Below are 17,880 nucleotides of genomic sequence, written 5' to 3'. Positions count from 1 at the left end.
GCATTGAGTGACATCGTAGTCAGGGTAAACAGCAAGGATAGAATAGTGCTAATGGGCGATTTCAATGCGAGAGTTGGGAATAGAACTGAAGGATACGAAAGGGTGATTGATAAATGTGGGGAAGATATGGAAGCTAATGGGAATGGGAAGCGTTTGCTGGACTTCTGTGCTAGTATGGATTTAGCTGTTACGAATACATTCTTCAAGCATAAGGCTATTCACCGCTACACATGGGAGGCTAGGGGTACCAGATCCATAATAGACTATATCTTAACAGACTTCGAATTCAGGAAATCTGTTAGGAATGTACGAGTTTTCCGCGGATTTTTCGATGATACAGACCACTATCTGATTTGTAGTGAACTAAGTATCTCTAGACCTAAGGTAGAGAAAGTGAAATCTGTCTGCAAACGAATAAGGGTAGAAAATCTCCAGGACAAGGAAATTAGACGGAAGTACATGGATATGATTAGTGAGAAGTTTTGAACGGTAGACATTAAGCAGGTTCAGGATATAGAAAGTGAATGGGTGGCATACAGGGATGCTGTAGTAGAAACAACCATGGAATGCCTAGGAACAACTGTGTGTAAAGATGGGAAAAGGCGAACATCTTGGTGGAATGATGAAGTGAGAGCAGCTTGTAAACGTAAAAAGAAGGCTTATAAGAAATGGCTCCAAACAAGGGCCGAGGCAGATAGGGAGTTGTATGTAGATGAAAGAAACAGAGCGAAACAAATAATTGTTGAATCCAAAAAGAAGTCATGGGAAGATTTTGGTAACAACCTGGAAAGACTAAGTCAAGCAGCAGGGAAACCTTTCTGGACGGTAATAAAGAATCTTAGGAAGGGAGGGAAAAAGGAAATGAACAGTGTTTTGAGTAATTCAGGTGAACTCATAATAGATCCCAGGGAATCACTGGAGAGGTGGAGGGAATATTTTGAACATCTTCTCAATGTAAAAGGAAATCATCCTGGTGGTGTTGTGAACAGCGAAGCTCAAGGGGAGGAGGAAAATGATGTTGGTGAAATTATGCTTGAGGAAGTGGAAAGGATGGTAAATAAACTCCATTGTCATAAGGCAGCAGGAATAGATGAAATTAGACCTGAAATGGTGAAGTATAGTGGGAAGGAAGGGATGAAATGGCTTCATAGAGTAGTAAAATTAGCGTGGAGTGTTGGTAAGGTACCTTCAGATTGGGCAAAAGCAGTAATTGCCCCAATCTATAAGCAAGGGAACAGGAAGGAATGCAACAACTATCGAGGTATCTCACTGATTAGTATACCAGGCAAAGTATTCACTGGCATCTTGGAAGGGAGGGTGCGATCAGTCGTTGAAAGGAAGTTGGATGAAAACCAGTGTGGTTTCAGACCACAGAGAGGCTGTCAGGATCAGATTTTCAGTATGCGCCAAGTAATTGAAAAATGCTACGAGAGGAATAGGCAGTTGTGTTTATGTTTCGTAGATCTAGAGAAAGCATATGACAGGGTACCGAGGGAAAAGATGTTCGCCATACTGGGGGACTATGGAATTAAAGGCAGATTATTAAAAGCAATCAAAGGCATTTATGTTGACAATTGGGCTTCAGTGAGAATTGATGGCAGAATGAGTTCTTGGTTCAGGGTACTTACAGGGGTTAGACAAGGCTGTAATCTTTCACCTTTGCTGTTTGTAGTTTACATGGATCATCTGCTGAAAGGTATAAAATGGCAGGGAGGGATTCAATTAGGTGGAAATGTAGTAAGCAGTCTGGCCTGTGCTGACGACTTGGTCTTAATGGCAGATTGTGCCGAAAGCCTACAGTCTAATATCGTGGAACTTGAAAATAGGTGCAATGAGTATGGTATGAAAATTAGCCTCTCGAAGACTAAATTGATGTCAGTAGGTAAGAAATTCAACAGAATTGAATGTCAGATTGGTGATACAAAGCTAGAACAGGTCGATAATTTCAAGTATTTAGGTTGTGTGTTCTCCCAGGATGGTAATATAGTAAGTGAGATTGAATCAAGGTGCCGTAAAGCTAATGCAGTGAGCTCGCAGCTGCGATCGACTGTATTCTGTAAGAAGGAAGTCAGCTCCCAGACGAAACTATCTTTACATCGGTCTGTTTTCAGACCAACTTTGCTTTACGGGAGCGAAAGCTGGGTGGACTCAGGATATCTTATTCACAAGTTAGAAGTAACAGACATGAAAGTAGCAAGAATGGTTGCTGGTACAAACAGGTGGGAACAATGGCAGGAGGGTACTCGGAATGAGGAGATAAAGGCTAATTTAGGAATGAACTCGATGGATGAAGCTGTACGCATAAACCGGCTTCGGTGGTGGGGTCATGTGAGGCGAATGGAGGAGGATAGGTTACCTAGGAGAATAATGGACTCTGCTATAGAGGGTAAGAGAAGTAGAGGTAGACCAAGACGACGATGGTTAGACTCGGTTTCTAACGATTTAAAGATAAGAGGTATAGAACTAAATGAGGCCACAACACTAGTTGCAAATCGAGGATTGTGGTGACGTTTATTAAATTCACAGAGGCTTGCAGGCTGAACGCTGAAAGGCATAACAGTCTATAATGATAATGTATGTAATGTATGTTTTATTATGGAAATGCTTTCACTTTAAAGTTGTAATTCAATAAGGAACAAAAATGAGATTCATTTGTTGTAATTGCATACCCCTGTACAGTCTGCTGTTGTAAGAAATGTGAGACAGGAGTGTAGGCCTACTCATGCTGTGCAGAGGAGTTGAAAAACCACTGTCAAGCTGGCCCAGCAGGTAGCATCTTGTAAGGCAGGGGTGCAGAAATTTTCTCTGAATTTGAGGAGCCAGATCAAAATTTTAGGTGCCAGGATCAATTCTGACAGCATCTTACTTATAAATAATCGAATTGCTCTACTTCATGTTGACCTCAGTATATGTGTATAGGAGTTGTGAAGAACTGTGTCAAATTAGTCTGGTTTGATTGGTCATTACTAGGGCCCGGATGTTTATCACATGTCATCTTTTTACTGCGCTGTCTAAAACAATGCTAAAGTACATAGAAACTCCGGCCAGGCCAGCCCATCTTCATATATGTACATTTTTTATTTTGCGTCTTTTTGCATTTTTTGCTATTTTTCCATTTTACGAGCATTTTTATTAAGTTTGGTAGGTTCTTTTGGGTCATATTTTAGAGATATCGGCCCTTTAAGGTTTTTTTTTCCAATTTAGTCACGTCTCTCAGAGTTAAGAACAAGCTAGTAGCTGATACAAGATAATTTAAAATATTGAAATAAAATATTTCAATATTGCTATTAGTAGTAAAAAATATATCTTGGCTGCAGAAAGTTATGGGGGTAGGTATTCAGATGCTCTTGTTTTTGTCGCAAACCAGTTATTAACAGAATGGAATGCTGCCTGCTCTGTTAACTAAGGTCAGCTGTGGCGGGGTAGAAAGGGGAAGGGGTGCATATTCTCGTCTCGGTTCCGTATAGTTCACGGAGAGAGGTATTACTTCATTACTTACGCTTTCAAAATGCCTAAAATAAAACAGAGTGTGTCAGTGCATTTAAAACAACTACGTGGTATCTGAATTTGGTGACAATGTGTTTTCTACCGATGGAAGCATATTGTTTTGCAAACTGTGTGGAACTGAAGTAGTTGCTAAAAGAAGATTTACTGTAACAAAACATACCGGTCGCGATAAACACATTCATGCTCTTCAGCGTGCTTCAAATAAACCTGCAATTCAGCACTCACTGCCTTCAGTTGCTTTGACTTCCGGCAAGTCCTCACAGTTCAGTAAAGAATTGTGTGATGTATTTGTATCTGCAAACATTCCACTGTATAAACTCAACAGTCCAAAATTACATGGATTTTTGGAAAAACATATGAATCAAGAGATACCAGACGAATCAACTTTACCCAAGAATTATTTGCCGCAGTGTTACAAGGAAGCATAAAACAAAATAAGATCTGAAACTTGTGGGTGTCAATCTAAGAAACTTCAGATGCTATGGGACGTTACATAGCCAACGTTGCGATCAGAACTTTAGAGGTGCATACACCAGGTGAAATACTTTTATTGAATACTGAAGTGTTAGAAAAGACCAATTATTCTACCATATCAAAACTGTTTGACAGCGCTATATTTCTCCTGCAGCTGGAGGGCATCACACATGACGATGTACTTTTATTTTTAACTGATGCTGCACCATATATGGTACGAGCAGCTAATTCATTGAAGGCACTCTATTCTAAAATGGTCCATGTTACATGCCTTGCCCATGGACTGCACAGAGTATGTGAAGAAGTAAGGACTCTTTACCCCAGTGTAGACAGGCTTATAGCGAACGTTAAGAAAATTTTCTTAAAAGCACCCTTGAGAGTCGCACGTTTTAGAGCTGAAGCTCCAGACATTGCATTAGGCTACCTCCACAACCTATCATAACACGCTGGGGCACGTGGTTAAACACGTGTATGTATTATTGAGAAAACTTCAAGTTAGCGAAGGAAATAGTGGAGAGTTTGACATTGAAGAAGCTGCAGCGATAAAATTTGCCCAGGACATGCTATCTGAACCAAACATTGAAGGTCGTTTGGCATTCATAAAATCAAATTTTGCCTTATTGACAACAACAATCACATCGTTGGAGAAAACAGGCGAAGAAATGGTTGACTCCATTTCCTTAATCAACCGAGTGGAAACTAGTCTTAGCAACAACCGTGGTGAAATTGCTGAGGGCATTGCATCAAAACTGAAAAAAGTGCTGGACAAAAGCACTGGTTATAAAACATTCTCAAACATTCTTTCTGGTGAAAACTACTGCATGGATGGGATAACTGCATACGGGAGATAAATCTCCACAATGGAATTATTTTCCGCCTAGCAATTCCAAATGGAAAATTCTAAATTCCCATGGAGGGAATTAGATCAGACTGTGCCTCTTATAAGGGCTTCTGATAAGTTCACCTGCATACACCCCAGCGTCAGTGGGTAGGGTCTGACACGTCCCACTCTGATGAGTCTAGTGTCAGACCCAAGATGAAACGCTGGTTAATAGAGCAAACGCCTGAAAAGCCTTACATCTGATATGTTTTTTTGACATTTACTTCCATCTCATACGACACTCACCAACTGACTGATTTCACAGCCCCCGCTGCGCTACTACCAGCTATCACAGAGCCATCTGTCGTTCTGCAAACACATTATGCCTGCAGAACTTCCACATGACACATATACATTTGTGATCCGTTCACATATCTACAAGAAAAAAATAGTTGCCATGACTTTTGCCCCAATCCTAGTATTTTAAATAGTTCTGTAATAGATGCTTGAAGTCTACGTTCTTTTTGATTGTCAGTCAGAACCCGAGGAACAAACTTGGCAACAACCCTTTTCATTCCCAAATCTTCCGTTAAAATTCGCTGAACCGAGCTCCAAGACAACCCACTAATCTCTGACAGCTGATCAATTGTCTGTCGACAGTCTGTGAGCACAAGCTCTCAAATTTTTTCAACATTTTCGTTCATTTGGTCAGTTGATGGACGTTCAAAACAAGGTTTGTCATGAACCGACATGTCGCCATTTTTAAACTGAGCAAACCACTGGTACACTTGAGTTTTTCCCATAGCGTCATCTTTGTAAGCTGTTTTCAACATTAAAACAGTTTCAGCAGCATTTTTATCACTTAAACTCGCCATCATAAAAACGAAACAAGAACAAAACAGCGTTAGCAAAAACAATCACTGCAGATGAACAGAGCAAGCCAGGTTGACAATACAGGCAGCACTGCACTGGCAAAGGGTTGCGCTATACACGCCTAGCGGCAGAAATGCGTACTACACAAGCTTTGCCCACGGCAATGTTATTCTGGTTATTTTTGCGTACCCTTTCGTATATAGAAAGATACGATATAGTTAGAAAGGAAGCTGGCATTGAGACAACATTGTTAGATCGGGTCAGCATGTCCAGACTGAGAACAGCTTATGTTAACTTGGAGCGACATGTGGCAGGAAAACCAAGAACCCACTGGATGGACATCATAAAGATGGACATTGCAGATCGGAGAAGGACAATGGAGGATGTCATTAACAACAGAACGTATCTCAATAAGACGGAAAGTCAGAGGCTTGCCAACAGTACCTGAGAAACAGGAACGGTAAAATGATGAGGATGATGATGATGATGATGATGATGATGATGATGATAGAATGAAATGAACATAAAATAGGATAAACACAAAGATAAAGTGCGTGTGGAAAGAGGAAACAAGAACAAACATGAGAACACAAAAGGAGAAGGACAATCTTTACATCTTTGGGCTCTCTCGTCATCAATTCCAGTTCTCTTCTACATCCACTCATTCTCAGCCCTGACGAGCACATTTCACTGAGGGGCTATTTTTACAGATCTTCACTCTTCATCTGTCCAGATCTTTGTCCTATCCTCTTCATATTTCTCCTTGCCTCCTCTTCCCTTAACCAACTCAACTCATTCCACGTGACGTTCACGTGCCGCACTGAGTCGTATGTACTAGCTTATATTTTTATCACCACTGCAAGGGTTTCCCTTTTGTGAACTTCTATGAATACAACAGGAATATGGCTTGTTTACAGCTCTCCTTCTAAGAACTTGCACCATTATTTATTGCCTAGTTGCAGCCTCTGAAAGCACAAGCATTTCATCAGGTGTCAGTCAGTTTGCTAGACGTGGTTTTGGGCATAGAAACGGTCAGCGACAGCAATTCTATTAGATTAGGAGGACAGTGATGGTGATTACGGAAACCCTGAAGAAGAGATTTGAAGTGAAAGTGATATTTCATCTGAAACAAGTGACAGTGAAATCGTACCTAAAGCCCCGTGTGCGAAATCAACACATTGACTGGGCACGGGTTGGAAGTAGAGATAACCAACCAATTATTCATCAGGGGTATCAGGAAAACTGAGAGACGACTCTGTATCGGAGTTGTCCGTATTCTTGGAGGTTATGGACCCGTCATTTCCTGCATTGTTCAGGAAACAAATATTTATGCTATGGAACAATTATCGCACGCCCATGGAAAAAGACGCTGAAAAGTGGTTTGCATTCTGATGTCCCAAGTTTGTGAGCCTAGCATCCAATTATATTGGAACAAAGACAAATGTACTGAAACCCCAATTTTTCGAGAGACACTGAGTAGTGTGAAGTACCTCTACATATACCCTAATGTTCGAGATTTACCACACAAAATGCTTCAATGAAAACCGTGCATGAAAATTCTCGTTGCTGTTCCATTTATTTCAGAGCGGTGTACAGTAGTTCCGACCAGGTGGCTCACTCATGTTGAGGACAATTTAAATCTGTTTTCTAAGCGAGCACGCGGGACCATTAACTCTTTACCATGGGTTGCGTAGTAGAGCGTACTCGACTTTCAAAGCAACTTCCTCTGCCATCTGTCTGCTAAACATATAACTTCTTGGAACCAGTGAATTTCCTAAGCTTCCTAGATACGACTGACATACATGGTATCCTAAACTAAAGTGTGCTTTTATACGTTTTTTTTAGATAGAACAGACAGCTGACTGAATGTAAACACATTGCAGCAACATGGCTGCACATAACCAGTGGAGTGCAGATGATATGTTACAAATTAGATTAATATGTTGACGAATGCAATGGTAGTGAGTTTGAAGTTGTAGGTACGATAATAAAACTGATGTGGGAAGCAGTTGGGACAGAAGATGAACCTGAGAGAAATCGAAATACACCACAGGACAGGAAAAGTTCATTCAGGTACCATCTTCTTTTAAAATATTAGACCTACTTGTACAAAACTTAATTATCAGTTTTAATCCTCCAGTTAATTTTGTTTCGGACTATGGGCCTCTAGGTAATTACATAATATTCCAACTAATGTCAATTTATCTTCCAATCCCATTCAGTGAAAAATTGTTTATAATTTGTATGTCCGAGAGGAAGTATGATTTGCTATCTAAATATCTTAATCCGATGGATCCAGAAAATGAAATGAAATGGGGGATTGAGGGTGAATTTCTGCGTTCTCTGCATTACCAAGAAAATAAGAGCTCCATGAGGTCGAGCAATTCAGACGGACTTTAAGAACACGCAATTTAACATTATGCACCATACTAGATACTTCTTGATGTATCATTCCCAATGCCGGGGGGGGGTGGGGGGTGGGGGGAGGTCCTGTGTGTAATTAGGTGATCTTATTGCATCATTTTAGAATAACTATAGTGTATTGTCCACTGTTACAACATTTGAATGCGATATCTTAAGTAGTTTTTACAGAATAAATTATTTAGTGAAGGTACTCCACAACTATATCTGACAAGCAAATTATTACTCTAAGTTTCTCTCAACAGCGAGTCAAAGATAGTCCGTGGGAAAGGGTTAAACCTAAAGTGATTGGGTGAATAATCTGTCATTATCCTATTAGGCATTCCTATCTTTCCATGTATGCCTTGTCTTTTCCCTTCCCAATACTTCAATAGAGGATTAGTGAAGTGTTCCTCCTCTACGCCATAACCTTCTGCATGCACAAGTCATTAGTGGAGAATAATTTGTTATTTTCCGATTATCTTTTAGTCTTAATGCCTCGATACAAGACCAGTCAGAGCGCATGCCACCCAGTGGTACAGGAGGGGGCCCCTACACACAGGAGTGTAAAATGTGCGATACTGGAACCGCTGTAACCAGGTAGTTTTGGCGCGTACACACACAAAATATTGGTACAATACAATGCGCTCCTTCTGCTCTACAGCATGAAATACTTCCCTCTGAATCACTTCAGTAGACGTACTTTCCTACAGGAACGCACGGGCACCCAGCTCAACATCACGTGCCTCACTGTCGTCTCCACTTATTCGTTCTGCCACAGCAACATCATTTGTCAATGAACTGTAATCGGAATTAAGATCATCACCACCCGAGTCACAGTAACTGTTCTACAAAAGCAAAGAAATACTCTCATTAGGGAGCCATACTTCACAGCCTCCAGTTGTCACTGCGCTAAAATTCACGACTTTCAAGCTGCTCAAAGGAAAGGAAACAGTTGATAAGGAGTAGGTATAACCACCACAACGAAAGAGGAATATACTATCCCTAAGTAAAACAAAGTTAGACTTATGTTACCATTGCTGCTTTCATGGCCCGTACTTGTAGACATGATATGGGCTTATGCCGTGTCAAGAAAACTCTTTACGTTTCACAGAAGAAAATCTTGACTGTCCACAAGGAAGACTTCTACAATAATGAGGTTTCAATTTAAGAATGTTTAACCCTTGGAGCTGTAGTGGTACGCTCATTCATCACCAGGTGGCTCACTGTATTCTGGCACAGCACTGGTATTTAAAGCGGGAGCTCATGACAATATTAAGTTCCAATCAAGATGTTCTGTCACACCGTGTGTGCACGAGAAGCATCAGAGAGGACATCAGATAAATCAGTGACGAATGTGGTAGAATAAATGGAAAGTAATAAATTTTTAAAAAATGCAATGAAAGACACCAGTATAGAATACAACAGAGCTGAAGAATGGAAAAAAAATGTGTGGAGGAAACAAGAGGGGAAACCATGAAAAACCACCAACTTCAGGGCTGCCAGTGGTGGGATTCAAACCTACTGTCTCCCAAATGCTGTGAGCACAGCTGCGCGACCACTCACTTGGTAGTTGTCAATTATTTTACTAGTCACTGAGTGTACTATTTTCATGCCTATTTTTAACTGTTTTTAGTGCCTATAAATCGTGACTCACCCTTTCCGCCTCCTCAGCCTCTATCTCCTTTCTCCTAGCGTTCTCCTCTCTCGTCTTCCGTCTCTCGTCGGCTTGCGTATTCAGCCACTCTTGTGCCGACGAGACTAGAGAGAAGATCATCACAGTGCCCAGGTTCTCTTCAGCCTGGAACATAAGATACAGCAAAGTAAGGCCAAACTCAAGTGATATTACATGATGCTAAAATTCGTCAGCCACGTGCTCCTGTGTATGACAGAACAATGATATGACTTTATTCAGTTCATAACCGTTGCGTTCTTCAATATGCCAAAAGTAATTCTGAATAAATAAATCTATGAACTACACAGATGTACAGGAATTATCTATAAGATTTATTTTGTGTCAAATGGATCAGAAACGTGGGTGGTGAAGGAGAGGGATGAAAGAATACAAGCAGTGGAAATGAAGTTTCAGTAGGTCTAACGAGAATGGACAAAGTAAGAAATGAGAGGTTCAGGAAATGGTAAAGAAAAAAGGTACCCCTACAGGAAAAGATAGAAAAATCAGGGCTGCAGTTGTATGGACATGTTAAGAGAATGGGAGAAGAGAGGATTCCAAGAAAGATGTTAGAAATGGAGTTGAAGGGAAGGAGACCTAGAGGAAGACCGAGGGACAGATGGCTGAAAGGTGTAAAGAAGAACACCGAGGCAAGAGAAGGGAACTCGACGACAGTAAGAGAAGAAAACTGGTGGATGGGGAGCAAACAATGATCCAAGTAGATCCAGCCTGTGGTTGGAAACTGCAACAGATGGTGATGATGATAAACTACCTGATAAAGAAAACATATGGTAACAGAATTATACCTGAAAAAGAAACAAGTTATTTAAAATGAACGACATGTTTTATTCTTCAAAGAAATTGTTCAATTTCATCAAATCAGACTCAAATGTACAGTATTTAGAAATGTATAAATATTTGTGTGTATTTCTACGTTGTTGTTTGGGTCTCCAGTCCATAGACTGGTATGATGAAGTCCTCCACGTCAACCTACTCTGTGTTAACATTTTCATTTGTACGTAACTACTGCATCCTACATCTACTCTAATCTGCTTGTCCTATTCATACCTTGGTCTACCACCTACACTTAATTCAAAAACCAACTGAACAAGTCCTGGGTGTCTTAAGATGTGTCCTATAATTCTATCTCTTCTTCTTGTCAAACTAAACAAATCAATCTCCTCTCACCAATCCTTTTTTTTTTTTTTTTTTGCTAGTGGCTTTACGTCGCACCAACATAGATAGATCCTATGGCGACAATGGGATAGGAAAGGGCTAGGAATTTGAAGGAAGCGGCCGTGGCCTTAATTAAGGTACATCCCCAGCATTTATCTGATGTGAAAATGGGAAACCACGGAAAACCATCTTCAGGGCTGCCGACAGTGGGATTCTAACCCAATATCTCCCGGATGCAAGCTCACAGCTGCACGCCTCTCACCAATTCAACTCGGTATCTCTCTTCATTTCTGATTCAATCTACCCATCTCACCTTCAGCATTCTTCTGTAACACCACATTTCAAAAGCTTATATTCTCTTCCTTTCTTAGCTAGTTATCATCCATGTTTCAGTTCAGTCTTTAAGAACATCTCTTTCTAATTTCTATACCAATATTTGAAGTGAGCAAATTTCTATTCTTAAGAAAGGCCTTCCTTGCTAACGCTAGTCTGCATTCTATGTCCTCCTTACTTCCGCCATTGTTAGTTATTTTACTACCCAACTATATTCATCTACTTCCTTTGAGACTTCACTTCCTAGTCAACTATTTCCTGCATAACCTGACTTTGTTCAGCTGCACTCCCTTATTTTTGTTTTGGATCTTTATTTTATTTTCATCTTGTACTCCTCCAGGAAGGGCTGCCTGGCCGAGGCAGTATAGGTGTGCTTGGTTTGCCCGGAAGGACGTGGGTTCTAATCCCCGTCAGGAAGTCGTAAAATTTAAGAAGCAAGATATCCACTTCCGGAGGTGTACTTGGCCCTGAGATTCACTCAGCGTACACCAAACATGATTTCCTTTGATTTCCTTTACAGTACTGCCTGTTCTAAATAAACACTGAATATATTTATCCCTAGTAGCAAAAATACAAAATAAATAATGGTACATCCCCCCTAATATGCCTCATTTGTGCAGTTTTCCTATAACCACATGACCTTTGGTGGTGCTATTTGAAGATCCAACCAGCCTTCAGGCTGATGACCTAACAAACAATAGTAATTATCTTGTGAATAAAATTCGTTGCTGCGGACACCGAGTGTGCTTCCGACGACTCGCATTGCAACAAGCAGGCGACACAGGAGAGCGTTGTAAGGTAAGTAAGGCGACTCTCTCTTCTACTTCTTACGAGACTTGATTGAGGGCCATTTAGTTCTGAGGCAATAATAGGAGGAGCAAATAAAAAGAAAGTAGTGGTGATTGCTAGAGACGATGAAATCAGACTGGTTATTATTACAGGTAGGTGAGCAATTTTTTTTTTTACACCTGGCTCCCAAGAAATTTTGCTGGTTCCTGGATTTTTTCCTGATTTGTGCAGTCTGGTATTGCACACCTGTACAACCCTCTACCTGGTCTTGTTTAATTCTACATATTCACTTTGAAATCATTCAACAACAAGTCTAATCATCATTGCCTTGGTGTTTCCAATGCATGAGAAATTTCCCACGAGGGAAAAATGAGCATATTTTCTTGTCTTGTGGGAAAAAAGGCAAGGAAATGAAAAGACAAATTGTGAGGAATTTTGAAATTATGTTTGCTAGCGAGATGTAGTGTTTACAGTTTGATATGGGCTGGAATAAATTGGTTACTTTTATTAACCTGTTACAGTCTCCACCTTAGCTCTGACAATATGAAAGTGACTGAGGTATGAGCAATGCTAGCAATATGCAGCCAGTCCCTGCTATAAATGGTGTGCCAGTGTTACTCATAGGGTTGGTTGGTGCATGCAATTCAGTGGGCTTGGCAGACTGATATGTAATAGCAATTTCTGGCTTGGTGAGGAAAGCAACGGTAAACTACCTCACTCCTCATTTACCTAGTATGCCTCTTAGGTAACTCCTATGCTATCTATGACAGCTGTTGGTGGAGCTCTGGAGGAACAAACCAGCCTTTGGACTGAATACCCAATACCCGTTTCCAGGCATTAAAAAAAATTGTTATAGACTATATTAAACACAATAACATTTCAACTTATTAGGTTGTGTTGTGAACATAAAGTACGTATTGAAGAGATGTTAAGAAGGCGTACAGAACAAAAATGGCCAACCAGACACCAGTGGGATGCGAACCCACAATCTCCCAATCTCTATCCAATTGATCCAGGTCATATTTGTTCTGTTGGAAAGGGTCTGACACCACTGCCATCACACTGTAGAGTACCTGCACACCCAGGAAACTGCTTGTGTGTCAATATGTCCTCCCCCGACTGCATGCTGTCTGATGCGGCGTGCAAAATCTCGCATGCTCTTCTTAATGATACCTCAGAAAGAAGAAGTAACTGTCCGATTTTGAAAATACATATTTGAACTTGTACACAGTTGAACTTTTAGCCCAGCTGTATGTATTCATGCCATTCCATTTTAAAATATGGAGTTAGTATCTATATCACGGTTATTAATCATCCCATGAGAATACGTAGCACATTATTTTACAAGCCCCTGGGTATCATTTATGGATATAACAACGGAATACCAGTATCTTTAATGGTTTAGACGTTATTTCCGTGAAACATCTTAGGTGAATAACCCTGTGTATATATATAATGCTTTTGCTGGCAGAACATAGTGTTTACAGTGCACTATGTCTTCTGGTATGGGCTAAAGCAATATTGTTACTCTTACTGATCTGTCTCAGCTTTATCCTTGGCTCTGAAAAAATGAAAGTGATTGAGGTATGAGTGATGCTAGTAATGCCATTCCCTATGCAGCCAGTCCCTGCTATGAATGGTGTGAAAATGTTGCTCATAGGGTCGGTTGGTGCATGCAATTCAGTGGGCTTGGCAGACTGATATGTAATAGCAACTTCTGGCTCAGTGAGGAAAGCAACAGGAAACTACCTCACGCATTTCCCTAGTATGCCTCTTCAGTGATGCCTAGGCCATCTATGACAGTTGTTGGCGGAGCTGTTGAGGATCCAACCAGCCTTCTGGCTGAGGACTAAACATACATACATATATATATATTCTCAGGTTATTAGTCAATATGGACCATGAGCATGATTACTTGTGATAATCACTTTACAACTACACGAAGTTTTGTCCACCTGTGGAAAATTCTTCTGTTGTTTGGGAGAGGAATTTTATTCGCATAGGGTTGGCAACACTGCATCACGATGGTAGGTTCGAACCCTACCATTAGCAACAAATTTGATAAAATATTTACAGGTAGGCCCTAATAACTGTACTAGGCTTTTCAAAAATCTCAACAGTATTTCATGAATGTATGCAAAGGAGAAATTTTGTTTACTGCCTATACCTATAGAATTTGTAGTTGTTGAGGTACAAAAGTTTGAATTTTACAACATATAAATTAGCGCAAGGTATAACTCTATCCTTAACACAGAAACCAGGCGGCTTTAGATTCAAATCTGGATCGAAAACAATATTCATGCTTTGATTTCAAAGGCAGTAGCTTCAGGAAATCAAATATCCTTAGGCAAGGAAGAAAAAAAAAATCTACAGAACATTTGGCTGTCATTAAAGGAGAAAACGTTATTTAAGACCAGAAATGAAATAAATGAATAATACTTCAAAGAAATACAAACCACTTCAATTATGTGTTTTCTTAGTAAGGCCTCATCTTCTTCTTCAAAATTCTCTGGGTTTAATATCTCTATTTCTGGAACTTCATCCGGATAACTGGCTGAGTAGCCAAACTTCAAAACACATGCAAGACCATTCTCTGAATCAGGCTCATATTCCTCTGACTTAATTGGAATAGAAAACTTGTGGTGTGGAGAAGTAGACAATACTGTAAAATAAAATTAAAAATTACAATCACTTTCCAAATATTTTATAAATGCATAAGATTCCTCCCTTTTAGTACGAGAGAAATTTACTGGTTCAATCTAATTTTACCCTTCAAAACTTGAGACAATGTGTGAATATGAAAGACTGACAGATATTATTTTCACTACCAGTATATCAAAAGAGATTCATATGAATTTAATTTTTTTTTAAAGCAAGCCTCCAAAAGTTCATGATTGTACATTTGAGCACTATCTTAAAGAAACTCTTTGAAGCATAAATAGGCCTATTCCTTACAGGAACTCTTAGCTACTGAAGTAGGTAGTACAAACAATACATCCACAGCCGAAGGGGGCAATAAATTAAGTTGCCTCTCTAACAGACATAAGTTAATACAAAAAGAGCTCGGTCAGCTTGCAATGCACTGGTCTACATTCATATAATGTGATCACTTATCGTTTTTAGACAGGGCACGACACTAAAACAGGCACATTACTAGTTACTATATTTTTCATATGAGACTAAATAAACAAGAACATGTAAGTTATATCACTAGGAATTCCTCAGACTGACAAGTAAACGTCAAGAAATGTGTATTTTAGAGAGGTTATGTTACTCATTTAATCCTCGTGACGGGGTCAAAGGTTCCTTACTTTCCAATTCTCCACAGTATATGGAATCTAAGGCTTCTATTTCGTTGGTCTGTTCTTCTAAGTAATCCATGATCATAAATTAATTATAATATTTGTACTGTATAAACTTTGATATACTAAACAATTGTCAAATCTACTCAGGTTACACATCCAATGCACGGCCATTTAACCCGGTCGTGGCGCCATTGTGACGACAGATAGAAGTAATTTAGCTGATAGAAAACGAAAATCAGCGACATAATAAACGCCAAAATCAAGATATTGCGATTCCCAATAAGTTTATTTCATGGGTAACAAAATGGGTGAAACTATTCGTAACAGGTGAATGAGAAGTTCCTAAAGAAGGTCATACAAATTGATGATTTTTGAAAAAAGGTCCGCAAATATAATTGTATGAAGTTCGAACGTGTAATACGAAACAACAATACTGTATTGCATCCCTGTTCTTACGAAGTTTGACACCTACGTCAGTGACTTACCTTACACATTCTCTTTGCGTCAAACGTTCGGGATGTGACCCAGCGAGGGGTGAAAGAAGAGATAATGGAGTTTTCTTGAAAACCCTGCGCCGCTCATATCCTCGCCAGGAGGCTATGCAATGAGCATTTTACAATAAAATAAAAATCGAATAGCATTGTTGGAAATAGCTATTACTTAGCTTTCAGATTACAAATGTATTTATGATATCCTTTACCACTGCCACAGAAGAGAAAATTTTCGGAAATTTTTGACCATTTTTAGGAACATTTTGGTGCCTGTTTCGATCATCAGTGCATAAACTGGTTCAATCCAGCTCTACATCTACATCCCACCCTATCCTATATATTTATAAGGAGCACTCAAATGAGTATTAAGTTCGTTGTGTTAATTTACATTTTGCTGTACCGGTAATGTGTTAAGAGGTTTTTTTTTGTCTATTTTTGCACTTTGGCAGATGGTAGCGGTCACACTCTTCCTTAAACAGTGTACAAATACAGTCATCTGTTGGGTTGTGGAATTTTTTTGCGCATATTTTGTGGTGGAAGCCATGTATCGCATATCTTGTTATGACATGTCTTTGTTCTTGAAGTTGTTTGGTCCAGTTACGATCAGTGATAGCGTCATTGTCGTAGAATTCAGGGTTTATTTCCGTGCGTTTCTTAAGAAGTTTTATCTGAAGCTCTTGGAATGAACCGGTAGATGGCAATGGTAGATTGAGTCGTAGATCTTCAATGAAGTAGGTTTCCCGTGTCAGTACATAAACAAGCTGGAGGGCACCAGTTTACCTACTCCTAGAGCCTCCTTGAGGAATCTTGCTTTGACTCCTACACCCTCCAAGTCACCGATTGTCAGGTTGTCCCATATTATTTCAATTCCGTATGTGACAATTGGGGTTATTACGGTCTTGAATAAAGTCATCGCTGTGTTAAGGGATAGCATAGATAAATTCTTGATATTGTGAATGGCTTTGATTGCTGTTGTCATTCGAAGGATGTCATGCTCTGGAACGTGATGCCCATGTATTTGAATTTCTTGACTATTTCTAGTGTTTTATTTTTTAATGATATAGCATCATCCTTGTCCGTCTTGCCACCTTTTCTGAACATCATCTGTATTGTCTTTACCTGGTTAATTTCAAATGTTATCTGAAGCCCAAGCTTCTAACTTCATCATTGTCGTCTGTAGTTCAGTCTTTGAGCTCGATTCCAGTGCCATATCATCAGCATACATTATTAGAGTAGTCTCAGGAGAGTCTGTCATTATTCGTGTGATATCTGCCGTTGCTACGTTGAATAGTAGCAACTTAGGGGGTCTCCTTGAGGTATCCCATTTGTTTGAATTACTTTCCTGGATGAGTATGCTCCATCTTCAATTTTGATTAGGTAGTAATCTAGTATGGTCTCAACGATTCTCACGAGCATGTTGTCACCAATCATTTGTTTTAATTTTCCTATCAGGATATCTCTGTCGGTAAGATCAAAAGCCTTATAGTCAACAAAGACAACATAGTACTTCCCTTTTGGATGCTTCAGTGCCTCTTCTACTTTTTCTTTTAGGTATGCTGCGGCTTGTATCATGCTTTTTCCTTTGCAGAAGCCTAGTTGGCATTCTGGTATGAATGGGTCGATTTCGTTATTCAGGTGATTCGCTAAAATAGTTGTAAATGTTTTGTATAGATTGCTTTCTAGAGCAAAGTATGTTTTAAGAACTTTTTTGTTTATCACTATGAATCCTTCTTCTCTCGGGATTTGGATAACTATCTCTGATTTTGCGCTTGGCTTGTCTATTCTGCAGTTGAGGTCACCCGCAATTATCACTTCTTCCGCAGTATTTACTTTCCCTATTGCATTAAGTACTGATTCTAATACATATTCTATTGGATTTTCTGGAGCGATATATATTCCTATTAATGTTAGGTCACTGATCTTAACTATGATTTTTTCACTTCTCTGGATTTCATTTACTCTGTCCTACGCTCACCTTTTTGGTTCTCCACAACTATGTACGTTCGTCATCTTGCCAAAGAAAGGAAATGCAAAACAATG

At 39.7% G+C, this 17,880-nt stretch overlaps 1 protein-coding gene across 1 annotated transcript in view; it reads right to left on the bottom strand.

Moving 5' to 3' along the window:
- LOC136881932 (RWD domain-containing protein 1) overlaps nucleotides 1-15,556 on the bottom strand; it is a 29,550-nt gene extending 13,994 nt beyond the window's left edge. Inside the window, exons 1-3 of the mRNA XM_067154388.2 lie at nucleotides 15,356-15,556; nucleotides 14,501-14,706; nucleotides 9,732-9,875 (exon numbers count right to left, since the gene is read on the bottom strand). Of these exons, the coding sequence (XP_067010489.2) occupies nucleotides 9,732-9,875; nucleotides 14,501-14,706; nucleotides 15,356-15,431 (426 nt within the window). The 5' untranslated portion in view covers nucleotides 15,432-15,556. The remainder of the gene's footprint in view (nucleotides 1-9,731; nucleotides 9,876-14,500; nucleotides 14,707-15,355) is intronic.
- Nucleotides 15,557-17,880: the final 2,324 nt, after the last annotated feature.

This window comes from Anabrus simplex, chromosome 10 (assembly GCF_040414725.1).
Source record: "Anabrus simplex isolate iqAnaSimp1 chromosome 10, ASM4041472v1, whole genome shotgun sequence".
NCBI classification, from domain to species: domain Eukaryota; kingdom Metazoa; phylum Arthropoda; class Insecta; order Orthoptera; family Tettigoniidae; genus Anabrus; species Anabrus simplex.
The sequence above is the reverse complement of the archived record's forward strand: the minus strand, read 5'-3'. Positions and strand labels throughout refer to the sequence as shown.